The following is a 24,449-nucleotide window of genomic DNA, read 5'->3' on the forward strand; positions in this document are numbered from 1 at the left end:
GTCAGTTACAAACAGATCGCGTAAATGGAGTGAATTCAGATTGTAGCTATTTTTGTCTACGGGTCCTGTCTTGGAGTTTTTATGGCCTCTCGAGCAACTGTAATACATTTGTTGGCAAAAAATGGTACAGTTGTAGAGCAGGAGCAATGTTACTGTTTTTAACCCGAACAAGCTCTCTATAGTTTTATCAACTGCTATTCTCATCACTTTACACCTTAAGGAAAGGAACTCTTTTTCTAAGCATGACTTTTAGTATGTCAAATATCGCCCTGAATGTGACGAATATCACAGGTGGTAATACGGAAGATGTTTCGAACGAAACGCAGAGTGAAGAGTCCACAGCTGTAATTTTTCTAGAAGGCGGACTCGTATTACTGGTTAGTTTAATTTATCATTGTACAATTCATGGATCTGTAAAGATAGAAACAGCTCTGAGTTTAAAAAAAACATCTCGGGAGTCAAAAACTTGCAGTGGCCACCTGTATAGGAACAGCGTTTCAACACAGCGTATCACGAGATCAGTGGTGTTGGGATCTCCAAACGAGTAGTCAATCAAGAGCATCGTGTCACGATTCTGACGTACTGCGAAACACACAACGAAAACGCAGAGTTCGAAAGGTAGATAGCGGAACCCACCTCGTTTCGTTCATCCTTCCCTGATAGTCGTAAAAAATGGCGTGGAAGACGCCGTTTCCTACAACGATTTCAGTTGGAACACGCCACCCTTGTGTACGGGACGCATCCAATGCGAGCGGTCGAAGATCAAAGACGTCTTCGCGCCAGAATATTCAAGTAAGTAAAAGGGATAAGCTGCTGGTAGGTCCCGAACGTGTTATACGATTACGTTTGTTTTTTTTTCACGAGGATTAGAGAGCGATGAGCAAAACCACACTGGGTTCCACAATCTATAATACTATCCTAGCACTACCCTTTGATTGTCGGATCCTTCCCACGTCAAAGTCGTGATACGTGCCTATAACGTGTGCAGTTCATGGATATAAGCGTGATAACGCTCAATCCCAACAAGTAACTCAGAGTAAGGAGTGTGAAACAACTTTGGTCGCGCCCGTGATCCTACAATGGAACTTATTACGGAAAAGAGAACGATGGAATTTCCCAGCCAGCACAATCACAGTGCCTCGGTGGTTGTGCTAGTTTTATCGCGTAACAAGATACTTCATAGATGGCACAGCTGCAAACAGTTCTGTTCCACACGCTTTCTTCTGGGTTAAAAGAAGCATATCACGAGTTTACGACGTCGGGGCCCCTGAGACAATATAGAGTTTGGGGTGTAGGTTAGGGGTACAAGCGTGACTACGCTCAATTTTCTCTGTACTTCCTGAACAACGATGTAAGAAACTGTCTTATTTCCTACGTGATACGTTAGAAAGCGCCACCTTTGTGCACGCAATGCTTCCTCTGAAACTGTGGAAGAAATGAAAAGCTTGTTTGGCCTCAGCAGTGCCGAACAAATGGCGTAGTGATCAACTCTTACCGCTACACGCGCCACATCCGGCTATCTTCTGATTTATATAAGACTTATTTGAAAGGTTGTTTCTTCGTTTTATCTCTTTGAACTTCGTGCTCTAACGTTAACAATTTTATTATACAATGGATTTCTTTGGAATACAAGAGGAACAATGTATTATCTTTTATTTATTAAAACCTGTCATTCTTTTTTTGCGTTCATTTTCTGCAGAAAATCATGTCATTCAACTTCTGACATATTTTCCTTTTCACGCGTTATCTAAATTGTAGCAGATCGCTCCTAAACCGGTAATCGTTAGTCGTAATTGGCGTTAATTTTGGAGAAAACGTAATTAGCTTTGTATTTGGAGCACAGAAATATAATCTCTTAATGTACGTGGAACATTTCTGCAGTTCTTTGGAAAGTGGAAAATGAAGATATCGCTTACTCGTGCTCGACTGTCTTTCAATCTTGCCGTGTTGAATGCGCAGCTTTGATTGATTTGCTTGGGCTTTAGCCCAAATTGACATTGATATTTATTAACAGCTAACGTTTCGGCGTTTTCGCCTTCGTTAAAGCCAAGAAGAAATCAAACCCATTAGTGACTCCCTCAAGCGCCTTATCTATAGAGAGAAAATTGTCTATCGTGGGGGTGGGGTCTGGTGATTTATTCACCGTTACGTGGAAAAGGTGTGGAGGATGAGGAAGCTCGCCCAGCTATTTTGTTTTCTTGTCTTCGCTTTTCTTCTTTTGCTCTCAGTCGCAATCTATCATTAACCAACCGGAGGCGGCCCACGATCTTGCGTCATATTTCGTGCAGGTGCGAAACTAGTCTTGAACTCCAATACGGGAAGTGCATCAGCTGAGATAAATACATCGCCAATCACAGAAACGCGAAATGAACTTTGTAGACTGTTGTTGTCAACAATGGTGCCGTTGTGGTCTGAACATACAGAGTAAGTCTAACTGCTTACCAAGCACCGGACTTCATTGAACATGTACGAACTGACCATTAGGCAAATCGTGACGCTGATAAATGAGTTACTGAATTGCTCAATTTCGATGGTCGGGACAGTTCTACCGACAGCTTAGAGGTCTAACTATGGAACAAAGGCTGGCGCCTACTCTCGCCATTGCTTTCATGTCAAAGATCGAAAAGCTCATAATAGTCCGCAAACCACTGTGCTGCGTTGTTACATAAACCTCAAGCGTCGTCTGGTACGTAATCGTGGGTATGAGTGACTCTGCACAACTCTCTGCTGCGTGGTTCGCCCGTATGGCAGAGAGGGTGATTGCATAGTGCTAGAACTGGTATCACGTCCAAGTTGTGCGGTGAAAATTACAAGAAAACGGGAAATCCACTGTGTGTTAAAGTAAAGGAGCATCTAGATGGACTTGCATCTAATCTAAACTCTCCTCCCTGCTCGGAGCACATCTTAGAATAAACCATCAAAACTCCGAAAGAGACGTAGATGTTACTACATTATCGTCTGAATCCGAGATCATAGCGCGAAGAACACCAGAGGCATTTTGATGCCACCGCCAAAAAACCAAAAATGAACAGGAAGGATGAGTGCATTGCGATCTCGAACGGAGTAGTCCCATATCAAGATCTGGGCGGGTATTGATCTAGGCGGTGGGCCGTGAAGTCCCTGTCAAACACCTGTGATTCGTAGATGTGGTACGTGGTAGTCCGTTGCGTTACCAAATCTAGCAAATGAGCTAAGCACTAGCCGATGTGTTGCTGTTTGAGCCTATCTATCGTTTGCATGTTTTTAGAGTGATAAGGCGCTTGAGAGAATAAATCACTGATGGCACTGATTTCTTCCACGATCTGACGGAGGCGAGAACGCCGAAACGTTAGCTGTTAATAAATATCGATACCAATCTTGGCTACAGCTCAAGCAAATCAATAAAGAAGATAGAAAAGGAAGATATGGCTTTTAGATATGTTAGGTCAGAGGCGATCAGCACGATCGATCGAAGGTTTGAACCCTTGTGCTCACCATGGCTTTCATTTCTCCGGGGTCGATAAGTTGGTTCCAGACTTGTCTGGAATGAAGAAACACTGGCCTGACACATTGGCTCCCTCCCGTTAGTCACACTGTGGGCCAGTTTCACGTTCGTAAACCTCAAACGATTCTGAATTGAAGTGTACGAGCGGATTGATTAACGCCACACACTTTACCCCTTTACACTTTATGTAAGGTTAACATCAGTATTCAGAGAGCCTTACATTTTCCCTGTAAATAAAGTTTCAGATTATATGATTAGCAGTGACTTCAAATTGTTTCAGGTTTGTGTCATTGGAGTAACGTGTAACTTCCTGTCATTCTTGGTGATGATTCGACATAGAACATTCCGTAATTCGTTTGGGTATCTCACCGCTTATCATGCCTTATCCAATGCTGCTGTTCTGCTCATTTTTATATTATGGGCAGTCCCATGGACGATTTTGTAAGCATTTTACAGTTACACTTTACGTGATTCGACACGAAAAATTCCGAGATTCTTTTGGCTACTTCGACGTTTATCATGCTATCCAATCCAGTGATTTGTGATTTCTTCTCGCTCCATCGTTCAAACGTGTAATTTTAGAGTGACCCGTAATCACAGCTGCAAATATGTAAAATAACAAGAATATGAAACCATATACAAAGAAGCCTGCGCAACTTCTTAATTTCGGAGTGGAACGCAATCCCAAGAAGATTTCGATTCCATCTCATCTATCTGTAGAAGAAAGTGTTGTGAATGCTAGAACTCACTTCGTAATTATTTTCTAATTTTGTGCTAGCACGACATACAGGAGTCCTCGTTGTATCGCCTCTATCTTCGTTAAGAATTTTTCGTTTTTTCCTTGACAACCATCTTCACCAGATAGAACATTTGCTGCTTTCTTTTTTTTTCTATCTAAGGATGAAAAATTATTAAGTAGTTCCCGCTATTTAATCCTGCTAACTTAATCCTATGGGAGGTGCAAAAGCGTTCGACGCGTTTTATCCTCCTAAAGAAGTTTGAGTTTGAAGTCAGGTGCGGAATATACAAGTGTGATTACTACACGCTCGTGGTGGCCCCACTTTAACTAAACGCAATCTGGCGTTGGAGGCATGTACGAGCTATATAACGTGCGCTGTTATATGGAGAAAGTTTCCCATACAGTGCAAAAAGATACTGTCGCCTAACACATCGCCAAAACTTATAACCTGAGAGGTAAACTGCCTGAACAGAGCATGGAATCTTTGGCAGAACGTTTCGTCACGTTAAACTGCAGAACACTGTCTAGTGAACTTTAATAAGCCGCCTTGTCCATGCTTCTGCGATATCTCTGTGTACCGCTTGCTGCACTGCAGGAAACACGCATGAGAGATCGGCCCGTCACCAGCATCGAAGATTACACTATATGCTGCGGTGATGCTGATGAGAAGAATGTAGGCAGCTGCGCGACAGCTGTGAGGAACGATTACAACAAACTTGTGGAGGACTTTAGCCCAACGTCGTCTAGATGCGCCCTTGCACAACTCCGGAATCCCAGAGGACGTAATCTCTGGATCGTATTTCCCCACGCACCGACGCAAACTGCCGTTGAAAACACTAAGGATGCTTTCTATATTGAAATCAATGCGTTGGTGTCTGAAATATCCAACCAGTAGGTGGTTATTGATGCAAATAGGGAGATTATTCTCAAAGGGCTATCCGATGTACTAGGAAAATGGTGTTATCCAGCGAAACGCATATCAGACAACGGTGACCGTCTGGTCAACTTATGTGAAAAGATAGGTGTCACGCCATCACGTTTCAGGGATCAGCACTTTTAATGCCTGATGAGCAGGCGTGAAAAGGGAAGATGAGGACTCTTAAACTTCAGCTCGACTAAGTTCTTACGAGGAACATCTCTCAGTCGGATATCCGTTTGGGACGTTGCTTCCGACTCCGACCGTTCAGTTCTTAGCTTCAAGAGGTTCCTCTTCTACCGAGGAGGGACATAGCAGGTCTGAAAGACAAAAAATACAGAACGAATTTCCGCCAACGTGTGCCTATTTACGTTGGAGTGCGGACCAGAAAGAACCATAACGATGTGGATCCCTTCACAAAGTGCATCCAGGGCGCTGCAAAAGAAACCCTCTCGGTTCAAATGCCACGGAAAAAGTTTGCATTTGCTGCTGCAGAAACAAGATCCACATACAGTTCTGTATGTGTCGCCGGCAGCACTGGTAATTCTAATCAAGAAAAGAGTCGGAGGAGAAAGTTGTGTCGTCAACCGCAACAAGACCGCGATAGCCAGTACACGTCAAGAGCGAAAGTTTAAAGGGGACAAAAAAAAACCGGAGAAAACCTATGCCTTATTAAAGCTGTGTAGCGGCAGCATGAGTACTCCACACCGCCAATGAAGTGGCTGTCGGTGATGCAACTCTTCCAATTTGGAGGGATAACTTCGAGACCTTGCTGAACGGGCAAGCGCTGTCACCTCCTGAACTCGGCTACGTTTGTAGATCGACATATGCGGTGAACCAGGAAACAATATGGATGGACGAAAGGATACGTGATTCGTGGAGATACGCCATCGCCAAAGTTTTCCTCCACAAGAAGTTTTTCGTCACGGACCCTAAAAACTACCAAGAAATCTCTTTGTTGCGTGTATTAGGTGTTGAAGCGGATTGTACAGGAACAACGTATTAACCATCGCGAAACAACGCGCGATGAGCAAGCTGACTTTTGTCGAGCGAGCGATGGACAACGGGGGCACAGGTGATACAGGTGAAGCAGTAAGTCAAAAAAGTTCGACACTAAGTTATCGTCCAATGGAATGATTCCGTAGGAATTAATCGCATGGACGGCTGAGAACTACTGGTACAACCTGCTGTGGCGGCGGAACCTTTTACCACTTTCCTGCACCCACCCTGACGAGACTCTTACGCGATAGTTGCTCGCCGAAACTAAACTCGTGGCAACGCGGTTCGACGAACTCGAGTCTATAATTACCGCCACCTTCTGGAGTTGAGTTGAAGAGTTTACACGTTGAATTGTCCAGTACTTAAAGTTCTCCGATAGGTAGAAAGTTTCTTGGCGCTCGAGCTTCCTATTAACAGATTGTGGGTGAGCTACCCAGGATCATTTCTGCTCGTTACGAGTAGGAATTGGTTTTGTCTTCTGAAGGTAGGGGGTTTTTGCTATTGTGGACCCTGATTTGGGAAGTATGGTTTCTTTTTGCATAGGTGAAACTGGCGCAGATGGTCTTCCCCGCTCAGAAGGAACTGTCTTAGGAGGCATAATGTTTTTGAAGCAGTTCGAAGTATGGTGCTTGTCCTAACAATTAAATCATGAACGACTTTTACACGCGGACGTCAAATGCTGCGCAGATGCGCATATGAAGCATAATTTGTGCACTCTTGGATATTTCAGACGCTCATGAGGTGACTTATACTTTGTGCAACAGAACGCTTAGTGGTTCTCACCACACATCCTCTGGCTTACTTTATTGTTGAACATGTCGTAATCTAATTCGCTCTTCAACAGCCCCTCAAGGATTTGTTTATCAGTTTGCACTTTCGAGTCGTTTATAGTGTCTGTTCACTGATCTTTTTTTTAAAAGATTAACCCTAAACGATTCAGACCTCTACCAAACCAGCTACAATGGATGAACTTGCGGGTCGGGCAACTTTCACTTTTCTTTGTTGAAACTGCCTTCCATTGTTGTTTGTTTATTTCATTCAACAGGTGATTTTTGTTAAATGAAAGTCCACATTGTATGGTGTAACGTTATCTCACTTGCAGATTTGTTGCTATCACGTACCCACTACAGTATCGAAAAATGTTCACTGGCCGAACGACTTTGAGCATAATCATTTTCATATCGCTTGTTAGCGCTCTCTACTGGAGCATCTACTTTAAACGTGCTGTTTAAGCCTTACTTTTTTTCGAAGTGGAATTTTGCTCAGAATCTATTTTAGATGGTTGCGATTTTTTCTTTGACCATCAGTATCGTGTCTGGGCATTTGGACTTGAGTCTTGCAGTGTATGGCTGTCATTCTATATCGATATGAGCTACAATGTCTGCTTGTTTCTTGTTGTTGGTTTTATCGACATTGTGACGCTGCTTCAGCTTCGATCTTTGGCCAAGGTTCACTACTTTCGTAATGATTAAATCAACTACATTTTTGAAAGGCCAAACATTTTATACGAGAGTAATTTGTTTTAATAGTTTCTTGAGAAGATTTGAAATATAAAATCACACGAAATGAACATCAATACCAATACATTTAGAATATACAATCACGTCGATTGAATATCAGTAGCAATCAAAACAAAGGTATGCCGCGACGACAAAAAAAGGAGCTAGTCTTCTTTCTACAGGTGATTAGCTACAACTGTTGTCATCAGGGTCTTAACTATACAAACTTGCTTTATTGCTTGTCAACATGTATTCTATTAATAGGGCAAAAAATTATTCTCTACTACAAGAAGTTTACGAGTGTGGATTTTTTTGCAAAAATGTGCTCTAATTTACGACAAGCAAGCACCACGCTTATTGAATACTTCCAGGCATTCACAAATTCCTGCATTTATGCATTCATGCTGATCTGTTTTCATTTATTATCTCGTGTTGTTACTACAAATTTTGAGTTGTTTCTCTGTACTACTTTTATATGGGGTTTTTCACATGCTACAGGAGGGTAGGATTTTCTGCTGCTTCCAATCTTGATCTTGTTTCATAATATACTAATTAAGAGTCATCCTTGTAGTCTTCAATCCGGAAATCCGACGCAATCTTCTTGCACTTCGAAACATCACAAACTCTCTTCACGATCCTGCGACGGTCACCAGCGTTAGACCATATCCAGCAACAGTAGCTACCAGGACTAAGTGCTAGTGTTAACAATTTTTTCAAATGGGAGTCTTAGAGTGGCACTGAAAAGGAGTTGATATTGGCCTTTTTGAGGAGAAAAGAATGACTCAGATTAGTCTTTGATTCCATCAAATCTCTACCTACTAGGTTACATATGAAAATTACTTTGTCAAAGGTTGCCATTATGGGATTTTTATGCCTTCGAACGAGATAAATTCATAAAAGTACCAGAAACCTGTTTGTACCAGAAAATGATTTCCTTTGCCATTTCATTCTATTCAGGAACTATCTTCCATAGAATGTGATGCGTGGTCCCAAAAGAGTACTAAAGAAAGTTATGTAGTGTTACAATGGAATTGTGAATGTGACACAACCAATTCCTCCTCATCAGTGTTCTGCCTCGCTGGCGGCGTAATCTGGGAGCAGTTCGGAACGACTGTGTGTCAATTTTACGTTGAAAAGGAGCGCCACAATTGAATACGATGTCGTGGTCAAACAATTTTCTCCTCAAAGAATAGTGAGCACTTCAAAAAATCACACGTAAACGGTATTTCTTATAGTGCTCAAGTATGTTGAAGTTGTTTGAAGCATTGTTCAGGATATCAGACAAAAACGCTAGTTGTTATCACTCGGAAAACTCTTAGTAATGAGCCACAGAACTTAGACAGTGTTCGTGTGAGATACTGCCGTGAAAGCTAATAGCAAAGCTGTAGCGTGAGATCCGACTATTCACTTATTAATTATGCATATTGTTCGCATTCATTCGTAACACATGAGAAAAACCACTGGACATTCGTTGAAGAGTGCTCCTGCATAGGAAATACTACAAAGCGAGGATTTATTTATTCGGCTCAGAGAAAAGCATGGACTCACGGTGAAAGTAGAAAATCAGATGATCAAAACTGCGAGGTAACGTCAACTCTCGTAGATATGCACTTCTGATAGATCCCGATTCGATCGATTAAGTGCCGATCCAGGTGCAAAGATGATACACCTTGACAAAGATTCAAACAATATCAGCGCGATAATATCACATGCCCACACTGGGTATCATCGTTTTGGAGTCCTGTACTCAAGTGTGCTTTCAAAGGATGATCAGGCCATCACTCTCATCTTTAATGTCTCATCGACCCTCAACAAAATCCGAGGAAGATGGCATTTTTCGGCCGTAATCACCACCCCTACCAGCCTACTAAAAATTGTTGTTAGCTGATTAAAGTGTAATGAATGACTCTCCGAAGACAAGCAGTTTACGAGACTTCCTAATCACCTCTTGTTGGAACACCACGCTCTGAAAAACCAACAAAAATTTGAAATAACAAACTCTACAGACTGCTCCGATTGGTGACCTTCATAGAAATACTGCTATTTTCGCGACTTCATAAGGTAATGAGTGAAAAAAAACAGCGCCCTCTGAGAAATACTGACGGGGACCTAGAAGAAACTGGGATTGAAAAGGATTAAGACGGAACCACGGAAGCAGAGATACTTGTGAGGTACATCGAGAATTCTCGAGAAATAAGGCTCCCCTAGAATAGTCTCAAGAGCGTCTTTGGAAATTTTACGAAGCTGTAGAATTATCCTGCTCTTCCAGAGTAGTGCAAGTCTGTAGGAACTTTATTCACCCATTTTTTCACGCGCATGCAAGCACGCTTTGTCAGAAGGGCTGACATAAAGGAAGCGCCATAAGGTGCGCCTTGCATATTTTGTGGCGCCGTTAATCACAAAGCAGTTGCTTGTTATGAATATGCCACAGTGGAAGATCGATGAAAATATTTGCGTGATCAGAATAAGTGCCTAACTGCGGCACATCCGGTCTTTTTGCAAAGAACTGCACTAAGAACAGGTGCCGAACTTGTAAGGGGATGAGTCACCATCATACGCTATGCTCAGCACGGAGTAAGCTCTACCCCAGCCCAGTTAGCATCTTTTAAAAAGGAATATGGAAGAGGACCTAAGAAGCCTATCCCAGTTCAGCGGACGACGGAAAAGGGAAAGCGACTGCGGTGAATCGACTGACTGATACGCATGCGCATATTGTTGAATCGGATACCTGTAAACCTCAACTCGTAGAATTTCAAGAAAAGAAATCTTACTAGTCATCTGAGCCTATTAATCTTTTATTAGTCGGAACCTGGCCAACGAACATCGACTTGTGCGCAACACACAAAAGAACTTCAGGATGTTCATCCTTGATTGTCTAACACCACAACACGCGGTGGATTGCACCTATAAACATCTCCAGTACTTAACCGGCGAAATGTAAGGACTGCAACTTAGTTTAACATTCTTTGCGCAATACAAAATCTGGCTATCCCAAAAGTGTGCAGGAGAGGCATCGAAGCTGCAAATCCCCCTCGGATGTGACCAGGTATGTGACCAGCTTAAAACGGTGAATAGCTCTACTCTCCTCCCAGAGCTCCAGGCTGGAAGCCATTATTCTGGGTGCAGCGGTTGCCTGGAATCCTGCAGATGCTTTGGCTGTATAAGATAAGATAGATAAGGCTGGATAAGACCATCACTGACGTCCGTAATAACAGTATATCATTAAAAACACTTCCTTGAAAGGATGTTATCATTGCGGTAAAGGCGCTGATAAAGCTCGAAACCATCGAAACCATTACAACGGACCAACTTCGGACGCTTGGGGCACTTTGCTGCGCTCTTTGTGATCTGCCCGTTTCAGTTCAGACGAAGAAAATTCAAGTAACCTCAGCTTTCAAAACAACTTGACACAACTAATCCACCTCTGACTTCAAAGCTTAACTCGTCTAACTTCTCCATGCTAAATGACAGAACTCGCTATGTAGGGCATCGCAATGCAGAGCGAATCGCAGAACGAAAAAGGAGCCGTAATGGGGAATCTGGAGTTCACGGAGGGATTTGTTGAAGCCGATGAGGCGGAAGAGCTGGCACCAGAATAGGAAGCGCAAGTTCTACAGGAAGGAGCAGATCGCGAAGCCAATGATGAGAACCATGTACGCAGAACCGAAAACCAAATCAATGAGACTCGCCAGGGATTGGACAACTTCGGGGATATCATTAGGGATCTCGAGAATCGGCCTAGGGGTCCTTCTAGAAAATACGAGTACGGATGAATAAATAGCAGTCAGGAGCGCTTCTTGAGGTGCGCATTTTGCGAAACCGTCAGGACCCATTAGTGGTTCTGTGATACCGCACATAGATGGGAGGTGCTGTTTCACAACGACAAATTTGAACCTTGTTTGGAAAGTCTTTGCGCCAGTGGGCAGAAATGTCGAAAATATAGGACATTGTCATCACTTTGGGCACCACTGCCCATTTTGCGAGCTGCCGGAGTTGAGCGCAATTATAAGGACTCGACTAGACAGCGAGCGAGCACTCCGTGAGGAATGCCTACAACGACTCCGCAACTTGGAACGAGACCCTAAATTATTCCGCGCTCTTAGCTAGGAAGGAATTGCGCGGCGGAAATATCGCGGAACGATGGCGATCGCAGTGATTTGTTAGGCTAAGAAGTCGAACTTTGTAGTCTGTTTTTTAAATTCCATCCCTGGATGGAATGCGACCCTATCGATTTCGTTAGAAATTCAAGCGATTCGTACAGTTCACTTCTTCATCAATTTTATTTCAAGTTCCCAATTTTACAAGATAGGAAAACGTTCATATTTTTTGCAATCTAGCAGGAGAACATGATCTCGTTCGTCCAATCGAATGTCCACACATGGAATTTTGTACATTTATTCATACAAACAAGTGGGAAAATCATAGAATCAACTAGTCATAAGAAGTAAAATTTAGTTCCATTTTCGAAAGACAATCTGAGCACATGTAATATCAGAATAGCATAAGACGCGATGCCCGTTACAATGGAAATCGCGATTTATTCGGTGAAGTACCACCTCGTTGTGGTAGTATAAACAGCGACTTGCTTCTTTCTGTACAACATCTTCCTATATGTACACCGTCGGGTGTAGGGACTAGAAGAATTTACTTGTTCTGCTCAATAGCAGTCACGACAATGAAGAGATTTCCAACCCAGCGGAATCTATGTCCGCTTGAGGAAACTCTCAATATGATATGATTCCAGCAGGCGCCGCGTCTTGTAAAGCAGAGATTACAGGAGCAGCATCAACGTTTTGAACGAGGTAAAATGCCTAAGTGAAGTTGAGACCATTCACTATAAAACAAACATACATTAAAGAAATATTCCAAACATGGAATGGAATAAGAATCTACAAGGCTACTACATAGAATCTACAGCTACTCTTCTGACAAAGACGTGCTCTCCATGCATAGCCTTATTCCACCGTAACGTATTTTTTAAACCTGTAATCATCTTGGACAAAATTACAAATTTGGAACGCCTTTCAGTTGAAGTTCCGATTCTGAGGTTGGCACAGGTTTGAGAGTAGTTTTCTTCTGTCGAGGAGCAAGCAGTATAGCCTCGATGTTGTGAGCCGGATATTCCGCAACCAAAGTGCAGATAATAGCGAACACATAGGAAAGGATTAGTTGCGCGAAGCAATGGACGAAAATTGGCAGTTGAGAGTCGAACCAAATCGGGAATGGTACCAGGAGATATGTCAGGACAACAGGAATCATGTGGAACAGGTACACCTGCAAACAAAGATATCAAAACGAGCGGTTCTACCACGTATCAACAAAGACTTCCACATCTCAAACTCACTGAAAAGCACAAATTGGAGAGAGGGAGAATAATATTCGCACTGAGAAGTGAGTTGACCACTCCACCAACTCCAGTATGGCAGGCGTAGATCATCCATGCGATGCCCAAAGCGAAGACGTCTCTGAAACCGGTAGCATAGGTGATGTCTCATAAAGATGGTATAATTCAAATGCAGCACCTATGAATCGAGCCGTAAATGAGGTGGTATATTGGCCAGTTCCAGCCTTGTAGGGAGGGATAAAGGCCAAAGAGTGCCCAGAAGGTGCACAGAGAGCCTAGGATCCAGCCAACGGCTGAAACATAAGCAGATACAATGGGCTGAAAAGATAGACAAGAGACTTTGAACAAGTTTGAATCTCACCTATGAACTTTGCGGTCCTTGCTGGCTTAACAGCCAATCGTTGATAGTTGGCTAGATAGTAACCGAGCACAAGTCCTATGATGTAAGGCCCAATACGGTACTGTGGTTTTATGTACAGTTCTATGTGGTGCTGAAGAAATACATACTCTATGGCCGCAAAAATCGTCAGAAAAAAATCAAGGTTACCTGGATAAAATTCGGATTAAAAATCTGTGGTTGTCTCCAGAGGAACTGGGTAGGTGGGAAATTACTTTCTATCTGCTTTGCAGTATTGAGTCCCGCCGACAAAAGTATAGTAATAAGACTGATTCCCTGAATGATTATCGTTTGTCTAAACGGAAAGCTACGAATTCAACTTTTTTCATTTCGCCTACTCACAAGTCCAATTTTTGGTGTCTGCCTCAATGAGAGCAGAAATATGGGCGAAATCAAATAGTACAGGAATTCCGTGCCGATATACCTGAAAAGGAATTTTATTCAACTACAGGAAGATCATTTTGTAGGTTGTATCAGACCGACCAAGTCCATGGCATGCATCTGTTGTTGAACAAACTGTTGATGAAGAACACATTCTCGAACCAATGCTTAGGACATTGGATAGCAGGGTCTGTCGGTGGCCACATTGGATGGAAGTGTGTAACCTTTAAAGAACAAAACTTTATATGATTCTTTTCCTTACATTTTAATGCAGTCCTCTGAAAAGATCTCTAGAAACTGCAGAATTAAACAGAGAGGAAAGTTTGACTTTGTTTTTTCCCTCTCTTAGAGATACTAGTAAACCTTTGTTGCGCTAAAGACTTTTTTAGTAGGCATTGGTATTCCGAATTTACGTTGGAATAAAAGCCATTCTGCTGTAAGGAATGCAACGAAGACGATCTCTAACGAAAGATTTCATGATGTTATGACTAACTACCTTAAATTGGTTCCCTTAATTCTCCGAATATAAAATCACGTTTAAGACGGACTGTTAGGCGGAAAAAGCACAGTTTTGTAATTCCACAGAGATGAACATGGAAAAATAGCGTTTCGAGGAAGAAGAAAACACTCGAAGCCATGGGAAAGGTTTGATAAATCAATGAGAAGCTTTTTCACGTTCATATCGAAAACTGTAGGAATTTCCCTGTTCAAATTTGGTTGAAAGTTTAGAAGTCATAGTTTCGAATTGGCTAAAATAATAGGACAGGAATCCACTCGAGTACTTCTTTGTTGTGGCGATCTTTTCATCCGCGTATCAAACTATCAACAATAAATTCACTTACAGAAATCCGTAACGTTACTGCCATTAACGTATACAGGTACGCCGGCCATAGTCGCACCACTCGATGCCTGTAGAACCGCAACCAGTAGCCGTAAGAGGTCCATGTTGGTTCTTCTTCTGCAAAACTCTTTTAGAAGCGGAACAACCAGAAATTGTACAGTAATAGAGGGAAGTCCTAACCAGTTGTGTTTTTAAGCCATTTTCTGAACCATGAATACGATAACACCGTTCCCCCCAATACCAAGAAAGTATCAACACCGAGAGTGAAGTTGGTGATCCATTGATTCCAGAAATTGTTCACCATGGCGTCTTTGAAATCGTCAACGTTTTCCAGGTAAGCCTAAAGGTCAAAGTGAAGTACGTAGCACGAAGTCTTAGAATACTGGAAAAGGAAAGATTTAGCGCTCACCTGCACAAATATAAAAGAATGCCCTATGAGTGTCCAAACCATGGAGAGAAATCGCATGCCGAACATGCAAGTAATACATGATTGGGGATCTTTTGGTAGTTGCACCAACCTTCGTAGATTTTTCTTTACCGAAAACGCCAGCAAAATCTTGCTGGACATGGACCTGAATGTTACAAGACCGTTGAAGCTTTCAGGGAAGGGTACTGTTAAAGAATGAAAATTCTGATTTACTTGGGATTTTCGCCCCTCATATTGTGATAGATGGTGGCCATTGCGAGAAGCATGATCAGAAGCAAGTTAAAAGCCAGATCGGCTACCGGCACGAATTGTTCGAACCTGCAATGGATATCGATCTCGAGTTTTTTTTTTTATCAACAGCTGAACGGTGTATTTAGAAATAGTTTCCGACTAATGACGTGTATTCGCCGCCGAATGCACTCATGCAGGCTGACGCTACGCGCGCCAAGACGAGCACTGCTGCGCCGCTAGCCCTATAACGAGGTGAAAATGGTCGTCGATCGACGGATTCGTCAAGGAGCACGTGCATCAGTGCTACCCTTGTGGCACACGCGTCGCAGCTCGGTTAAAAACGTTTGAGAACAGCTGTAGAATGCACTGTTTAAGAGGTAGCAGCTGTGAATATTTGCACTAAGGAAATCCTGGGGGAGCCGACGGTGCGAATTAGAGTTAAACCGCATGCTTGTGTAAGATGAGTTCTCTTAGTGGGTCTTAACCGTTAATAGCGCTCGCATTTAATCCACATTTCAAACTTGTTTCAGTGAAGGTTGTTCTTTTTTTGGACTCTAAATTTTAAGTTGAAGCATCCGTTTGGATTTATCGGAGAAGTTGCGTACTCTTAATCTTAACGTAGTGGTAGTCGTCTCTTGCTGTGTGTTCAAAGTGATGAGAGCGATGCCGCTATACGTGCTGCTTCTCCCAATCAAAAGCGCGTCGCACTCATCCATTCGAACACATTCGGCGCCGACTCTGGGGGACTCAAGTGAAGAAATCAGAAAACTTTCGATGCCCATCACAATCCAGTTATAGATATTTTTTGTAACTAACCACTGCTTCTGATGTCTGGATGCAGTGCATGCGGTGAAATCCATTGGAAGCGAAGCTTCCTCCGGCTTCGTCATCGCTCGCCATTCTTTTAGGAGCTGAAAAGATTTTAGAAGAAAGAAGAAGTGTAGAAGAAACATGCCCATAAGAAGAGTATAGTACCTCAACATGGCTTTCTGCGCAAGGAGTAGGAATACACACTCCGTATGCATCGACTTTGCTATCGGTGTCCTCGTGAGAATAGCAAAAATGCATGGGATACTCGCTCTGAAGGAGACTATTAGTATTCTAACAAATAGCTTCTGAGACGAAAGAGAGGAAGGAGAACCGCACTTTTTCGCGGATCATTTTGCAAAACAAGAACGCTTATTCAGAATGAGAATTCGCTGAAGAAGAATGAACAGAAATATTGTTTCGCTTGATTTTGAGTAGCATATCTTTGCATCATTGGAACTGATGCCGATCATAAAAAGAATGTGAAAATTTTAGTTCTTCTTATTTGCTCTCAGTTCTTTTTTTGTTTTTTGTTTTAAATTTGATTATGTTTTCTGCTAGAAATCTCCCGATCGCTATGACAAACATGGACAGTACGTCTTTATATATTGCAAAACAACACATGGGTTTCCCAAAAGCTCTGCCATAAAAATGCCATAAAAATTCACATCACTGTTCACATCATTCTGGCCAATTGCTGTAATTTTCTTTTTTAATGCTTTCAGCATTGTCTTAATTCTTCAAGAAGCTACATATGCAATTACGCGACTACAAACTCAGCAATTTCACGTCCCTCCTTGAAGTTTCTCACGTTCTATTCATTATTCATACTTTCTGCTCAGAATCCCCAAAAAAGCGGACAATTTGGTGGAGTGCCTGATTGAACCACTGGAGAAGTATATCTCGAAGAAAAATTATTGTTCTAGCTTTGGTTCACTTTCTTGTTAGGGTGACTCCCAGATAGTTGGTGTAAAAGTGAACATTTCAGTTTCATTCCATTTTTCTAATAAATATTACTGATATTGGCAACGTTCCTTAAAGGCATCACCCCACGAATCTGGGGTGGTAGGGATTTCAGGTGGGTTACGCCTATACGGGGTGATAGATTGTGGGGAAGAGGGTGATTCCGTCCATTTCTTCCTAATCGCCGTAAAAAAACGGCCCGGAAGATGCGGCGTGTGCACAAGGCTGGCGCGCTCCAGTAGAACTCGTCGCAGAGAATAGCGCCCTGGAACGCTCGAAGCCGCACGTTCCAGGCCTTTTTTTTCGGCGATTGTGAAGAAATGAGCGGGATCCCACCCGTTCCTGCAACCTAGGATCCCGTATCCCGATAGTCCTTGACAATCGGAAATCCATATCACGTCAGATTCGTGGGGTGATGCCTTTGACCAGAAAACTATTGCCGGCAGAAGCATGTAAGCAATCAATCTTAGGAACAGATAAGAGGATCCTCCGAACTGATGAAGTCAAAAACTGGCATGTTAAGGCACAATTATCCGTAGCAAGAACGCTCACTTTTGAGTACACCGTCTCGCCGGCGGATATGATGCATTCGTAGCCTCGATAAACCCATCGATCTTGGTCACGCGATAGGAAGAGATTTGATGGTCCTGAAGCAAATTGTTATACGATTGTTTTTTTTTATACGAGTGAAGTTTAAAACTATTGAAGCTAAGATTAACCTGTTCCAAACGACTCGAAATAGTAGATCCCTTGCGTTTCAAGTGTGTCGTGATCGAGCAGGTACGAGTGAACCTAAAACCATCTGTTTAATTACCTACCGGTTTCATGTTACACAACAATTCACAAAGGAATACGGTATGTCACCGTAATCCATTACGGAAGAGAAAATGGCGTTCGATGGAAGGTACAGCGTAGGTAAGAGTTCTTTTAGGTATTTTCAAACTATTGCTCTAAGAAATATGCAGTTCTGAATAGAAACTAACCTTTCCCAGGCTGTCCTTGCATTTCTCGCTGATATCGAGTGTCTGAGACCGATTGATGAATTCCAGAACAAAACTCTCATCGTATCCTTTAAGTGACGCATGTGAGGTTACTACCAGCGTCAGCAAATAGAGTGCCCGTAGCCAAATCATAACCCTGAATTAGTATTTTTTTGAAAATATGTGTCATATAACGAGAGATACGCTTCGTCTGCGGAAAAATCGTTCAATCGAGTGGTCGCAACGACCACTTTTCTCCGCTTCAACGAGGCGCATTGCGATTACTCGGTTGAACACACTTTAAACACAATTACTATAGAAAGCAATAACTTGGATGCAATAACATTTCATAAGGAATCACGAAAACAGCGAAAAACAAGAGTCTATTAGTGCAGAAAAGAGTGCTAACCAATCTGGTTGGCCAATTCAATTCACAGTCGTTTGAGGTTTACGAACACATGCTTAGCCCACATAGATATCTGCGGAAGCCAGCCGGTGTATGAAATCAGTGTTCTTATTCTCCGAAACAGGTCTGGTACAAATACACTGCCCAAGGAATGAAAAATTTATTTGGCCTTAAGGAGGTCTCGAACTCGAACTATGGATGGACCGTGAAGTCGCAGCGGATTCTTCTACCGAATGCGTTCTATCCGTCCAAGAATCTGAGCCGCAGAAGATTCTATCGTTGACTAAAGAATCAAAAACAAAGGATTCTATTGTCGACTAAAAAATCCTAGCAGCAACTTATTAGAAGTGAGGTAATGGGAGTAAAGGAAACTACAGGATGAAAGAGATTGTCTTTACTAATGGGGGATGATTAATGTACGAAAAGCAGTCGCAAAGGAAAGACGAGCAATGTATCAGCGACATTCTTGTGGACGTAAAGGTGGAGTTATGGACAAGCAACCTTCCTACTGCTGACCTCTAATGGGCGAATAATACGAATGTGACCACACAATAAGTAAATGTTTTCAGGTACTAAGAGGTCACCTTAGTTTGATGTGTGGCGTGGGAGGTCACACCAGAGGTGAGCAAAGAGGTGGGCAAAGAGGTGGTCACACTGACCTGTGCTGTGCAGTACTACAAAGAAATTTGCAAAGACCAATTTGAAGGAGAACACATCCCAAAAACTATACTTGATTGATCCAGGAGACGTCATTACCTACTGTACATTACTATATTATTATACTGTGCATTATTATAATACACCAATATAACATTTTAACTGACCTGGCAACCAGAGCTACTTTATTCTTTTGCACATTCATGTATCCATTGTTTATATTTACATTTATCATACGTTTTCTTACGTATTATATTGTTGTTAACAACACACTACTAGATTTTGTATTACTGTATTAGTATTTTATGCAGCAATACATCTTCCTCTTTATACTTCTAATATTTGAAACGTAACAGATTTTAGTTTAAACAAGCAGGATAAAGAGAAACAGTCCGTTTTTGTTGATTTTCCGTCATTACACTTACGCATTCAATTCTTCCTTCTTAAATGAGTAAAAATATTGATTTCAGAAGGAAGAAATGGAAGGAAGAGAAAGAGTGCTTGAAGTAAAGAAAAAAATAGCTGATTTTTTTTTGGGAGGAAATCCTGTAGGTTAAAACGGAATATTGAAACAAGCCAAATAGGAGTTATTTTTGGCGAAATCAAAAGTTTAAAAGTTAGATTAGAAACGTAAGTTTTTGTCTTTTGGAAAAACATCCTACAGCATCCATTTTCTGACACCAATAGTATTTGCTTTGACTCGGCAATAGGCACACAACTGATGCAATGAGGACATCATGAACTAAAGGGTTCGTGACCAATTCATGGAAACCATATGTTATGCTTGAAGACAAGGTGAGAATAAAACAAATGTATACGTCAGCAACGAAATGATAAACGCGAACGAAATGTGATTATTCAAGGAACTTGTTTAGGTATTACTACAACCCACATCAATCTCAAATGTCGTTCGTAAGTCTGAAAAAGCATTGAAAGACGTTTTACGACACGTTTAACATTTCAATAGATGTTCAAAAGCAAAACTTCAACTATGTCAAGCACTGTGCACAAAGCTGCGCACTGCTAAAAGCATTTGCAGTTCAGAAAATGGTTTACTACAAAAATCACCGCTAAACGTTTGACATGGTCCCATGATAACCTGCAAGCGCTTGAAACCCGCCCCGCGTCGCACTTGCCCGCTTACGACATATTGCACCTTAAGTCAAAATGTTCTGACCAGATTGACCAGGGAGCATTTGCAACAAAACCTTCCCTCATTTCTTTATTTTTTGTCTCTGACCTTCATTGAAAGTAGCAGTGAGAACAACTATATCACTTACATAGTCTGACACACATAAAAATTAGAAAAATTCGTTATGCTGTCAAAGGGCTTTTCGAACTCTGAATCAACCACCTTTCCCTCGCGACATTATAAGCGCCAATACGGATACGAACCGAAAGCGTTCTATTGATTTCTTACACAAAGTCGGCTATACGCTTTGCAGATCCTGGTTAATAAAGTTCAACAGATACTGAGTCGCAAATGTGTAAGGGATGTCAACAGGATAACGCCCAAGATAATCTGTAGATGCATACCAAGCGGAGCGAAGCGCTGCGAGATCTCGTCGCTACGAGATAGGAACAGGTCACGATATGATCATTTGCAGCCTGAGGATTTCGCAGCTTAGGAATTCCTCCCGTTCTCTTGGCTAAAATTTGGTAACAAAGGGTGAAGTTTTCTGATTTTTTCGAATTTACGCAAATCGCGAGTGTTGTGAGGACGTTGCAAGCAAGTGGAAAACGAACACCATAGAAGGGAGACGTCAGTGAGAGCCTTTTTTTATTATGACTTGATCATGACACTGAGGAAGGGGATGGTCATGGAAACGTTCACCGTTGAAGCGAACACAACACCTTGTTCGCCAAATACGTTCACCTTGGACAATGGTCTTATTTATTTGATGGCAGATACAAAAGTTTTGCGAGAAATACAAGTAAGCAATTGTTTTTTTTTTGACTCCTTCTTTTGGAGAGAACTGTCTTAATTTAATTACACTTACTTAAGGTGAAAATGTAAGATTTTCTTCTCTGACAATGACCAAGGGAATTTTCACTTGCTGCCGCTATTTTCATAGGAGCAAAAAAAGCCGCAAAGAGCCCTGCAGTTCCCATGAGGGTCCTTTCATTCGCCTTGACATTAAGTCTACGCCAATTCTGTTCAACCGAGTTGGCCCAATGCGCCTTTGATCGTAGCAGCGAGGAAGAGAGGAGGTGCGTCAGTCAAAGGAGTAAACGTTGCCGTAGATACTTCTTGTACGAACACATTTAGACCCGACCACACACTGGTATGATATGAAGGCCAAAATGGCAAATACCATACCATGGCCAAAATGATATGAAGCTCGATGCAGTTGCACAAGCGGCGCACTCGAAGTTGGCGGCTGGGATCGAGATTCTGTGGGTAATATTTGACAGGACGTTTGACCTAAACCAAACAACCAAACGAGGATAAGTAGCAGTAGCACCGTAGTGTAAACTGTATCTATCAGAATTCATCAAAGTTATCCACTTGGGCACTCCTAGCAACGCTCGTTTCTGTCATTGCTGATTTTTCCACAGTAATAAAATAGACTTGCAGACTAGTAATAGTCCACTTTTGGTGCGGTGGTATAAGTAGAAACATCTGTGCGAGGTGGGGTTTATGTGAAGATTTCATGTTCGGGCTTTCGTATGCAGTAAGGAAATATGTTGTACTAAGAAATCATCTAAACATGTGCTGTCCCACTTCGACAACAACCGACTCGAAGAGGAGGTTTGCTTGAAGCGCTCCGTCCCGCAAAGGCTTCCTTAACGATACAAAAGTCCCCACGGTCGTGTAAAATGTCGTAGAAATTGCTAGCTGTTTGCTAGAGTGACACCGATTAATATGATCTGGATGTAGAGGCAATGAAAAAAGTGCGTAATACATCAGGTAAAGAACAAAAATAGAAATATCAAATAAAAGAGGCGGTTGACTGGAAAAAGCTCTAATTCTTCGAATCCAACACAAGCCTGAGGTGGAAGAACGATAAGACAGTTCTTTTCCTGTTTACCGTCCACAAGTAACCATTCCTAGTTTGTGTTGATCACCTTAGAGGTGCCCGTGAAGGCCACTAGAGAACGCATGTTACTGGTTTGGCGTTCAACGCTGCGTTTACAGAACGTGATATCATAGGAGGGCGTAGTGGTGACGAGCTATCCTGAACTGGTGTTCACAGCCCTAGCAAGACACAGCTGTCTGTGTTCTCCTTCACCAAACTGTCTGGAACTGTCTTCCTGTGAATGTACAAACGTGATCAGTAGACGAATAGGAGGAATTTAGTGAGGATGGAATGATTCGACCAGTGGACAAGTAGCGACAGAAGTGAACGAGACGCGCCATACTTGGCACGATGGGAAAGCGTGTTTTTCAGTAGGAAAACACTGACGAAGATGAGATAAGATGTAATCGTCAAAGGGAACGTGAACGTCCACCACGGATTGGAAGAAAAAGTCCGCGAAACCAAACAACCAATAGCAAAGAAATGGAAATGGACAGAAATTAGTATAGCTGATAGAAGACGAATGCGATGAAGATGATCCAGAGTTGGTGGCTAAGAAATATGGAGCAAATATGACACGAGACAGCATCATGACCTATTGAAAGCGACGATGGCGAGATCTAATTGAGGGACGTCCGAAGAGAGAGAGGATAATGGATCAAGAGTTAGAATGAGGACAACTCCGACAGTGACAGCGCAGAGCTACAAGGTCTGTGGCGAATGAATAAAATGTCCATACACCTTGAGACCTACATCCGATCAAAAAAAAAAAGAATAAAGGGTGCAAGAACGCCTTCTCCGCAAACATCCATGAGTGAGTTACGAACCGAATAGTTCTGAAAAAGGAATTATGTACAAACAAAAGGAAGGATTACTTAGAGTTACTTACTCATTTGTGGAAGTAGTCAACACTAAGAGGAAGAAATTTATTCAGCTTTCAGAAAGTAAGCACCTCATAAAAGTTTAGGCGAGTCTTGAAATGATCTATAGGATCGGGGCTCATCTGCGTCCATGCGCATAAAATTGCTAACTTAACAATATTCTCAGTAGACATGCTGTGGTTTCATTAATTGTGAACTTAGCTCCGGGTGCACCAACAATCTTTATGTGAAAAATTAGAGATTTCAGATTTACAAACAAATTATTTTTCCCCAAGCATGGCCTGATCACTTAGATCAAGTGAAATAAAAAGAATCATGAAAAAAAGACACGAACGCGAATAACATGGGTAAGAGACTTTTCGAGCCGCCAGAAAATATATCTTTCAGTTAAAAACGTCTTAAAACACCTGTGCAGTTTATACAGGTATTGGAAAAGCGAAGACCGCAAAACCGATATAAAAAAAGTAGAAGTCGAATTGGTAATAAGTGGGATCGCAACATTCAAACTGCAAGAACAAGTTCGAGAAACAACTGATAAATACGAACCTGTTCACGGCAGTGATTTCTGCAAATATTCCCTTCGAATGCCTACAATTTTAAGAAAGAAGGAAACACGGGTGTGCCCTATGTAAAGTACATAGGTGGAGTACTCTTTACCACCAGTTACCGTCACAGATGTTAAAATTCAACGACAATCAGCTGAAATGTATTTCAAATAGTTAGCACAACCACCTCGGATAATTTCGTGAGTTCCAGGAGATAAAAATGAGATTTTCCTTGTCCTGTATCCAGTACATAGGAACAAATAAAGGAAAGCGGTAATGAATTAAATAGAAAACTCCCCCATCTTAATAACACCAGTTGAGCGTAACATGGCATAAGTGAGAGAATTGTCAGCTTTTTGAAGAGAATGCAATGAGTAGAAGTGGAAAACAATGAAACACGCTTTGAAACAAACACCTCTCAAAGCAGTTGGTGGAAAACGCAAAAAAAGCAGTAGCAACGGTGAACATTAGCCTCTAGCAGGGCCTTGCGTGGACAATGTTCCAAAACCTGTCCTTTCCAGCTTTAAAGATATGCTGAAGAGTCAGGATGACGGACTTTTTCGTATCGATTCAGCGCAGGTGAGCCTGTTTTACAAGGAGAAAATTCTATATTGATCAAGATCAAAAGCAACTTATGTGCTGGTCTACTAACTACTTTTTTATGTTCTACTTGGGCTTGGGTGCACTTCGTCACAGTTCACTTGCTTTTCGTCAACGAACAAACATGTTTTTGTGAAGTAAATTGCATAAAGTACAGGAAAAATTGAAATTTTCACTTCATTTGTTCTGCGATGTGCTTGTTTATCGTCGCCCACCCAGCTAGACTTCGTCCACGTTCACGCACTCCAGTAACTTTAGAGGGAATCACAACACAGCACTGCTGATGCGGGGATGTGCTGTATTTCGGCATGGATTCTCTGCTTTAGGTACCT

The 24,449-nt window shown here is 42.0% G+C and overlaps 2 protein-coding genes across 4 annotated transcripts; one reads left to right on the top strand and one right to left on the bottom strand.

The window, feature by feature from the left end:
- Positions 1-254: 254 nt before the first annotated feature.
- On the top strand, positions 255-8,336 carry RB195_017963 (uncharacterized protein; the record flags this gene model as incomplete). 2 transcript variants are annotated; one of them, XM_064185175.1, is made up of 8 exons in its annotated part: positions 255-377; positions 488-618; positions 7,079-7,183; positions 7,241-7,359; positions 7,417-7,586; positions 7,730-7,819; positions 8,009-8,139; positions 8,195-8,336. In XM_064185175.1, 8 exons carry the CDS (start codon positions 255-257, stop codon positions 8,334-8,336), a joined length of 1,011 nt encoding a protein of 336 aa, XP_064041056.1. The 2 variants fall into 2 exon arrangements, with proteins under 2 accessions (XP_064041056.1, XP_064041057.1); XM_064185176.1 differs by lacking the exons at positions 255-377; positions 488-618 and adding an exon at positions 4,777-5,114.
- Positions 8,337-12,641: 4,305 nt separating this feature from the next.
- Positions 12,642-23,769, bottom strand: RB195_017964 (uncharacterized protein; the record flags this gene model as incomplete). Of its 2 annotated transcripts, XM_064185177.1 has the most annotated exons (18): positions 12,642-12,911; positions 12,982-13,102; positions 13,160-13,274; positions 13,343-13,472; positions 13,529-13,654; positions 13,721-13,802; positions 13,862-13,983; positions 14,602-14,717; positions 14,781-14,940; positions 15,010-15,172; positions 15,241-15,345; positions 16,075-16,169; positions 16,234-16,338; positions 17,581-17,675; positions 17,748-17,820; positions 18,012-18,165; positions 21,392-21,496; positions 23,705-23,769. In XM_064185177.1, the coding sequence occupies 18 exons, from the start codon at positions 23,767-23,769 to the stop codon at positions 12,642-12,644; spliced, it is 2,202 nt and encodes a 733-aa protein (XP_064041058.1). The 2 variants fall into 2 exon arrangements, with proteins under 2 accessions (XP_064041058.1, XP_013296482.2); XM_013441028.2 differs by lacking the exon at positions 21,392-21,496.
- Between the last annotated feature and the right edge of the window lie 680 nt (positions 23,770-24,449).

The sequence above is a fragment of the Necator americanus genome, chromosome II, assembly GCF_031761385.1.
Source record: "Necator americanus strain Aroian chromosome II, whole genome shotgun sequence".
Taxonomy (NCBI): Eukaryota; Metazoa; Nematoda; class Chromadorea; order Rhabditida; family Ancylostomatidae; genus Necator; species Necator americanus.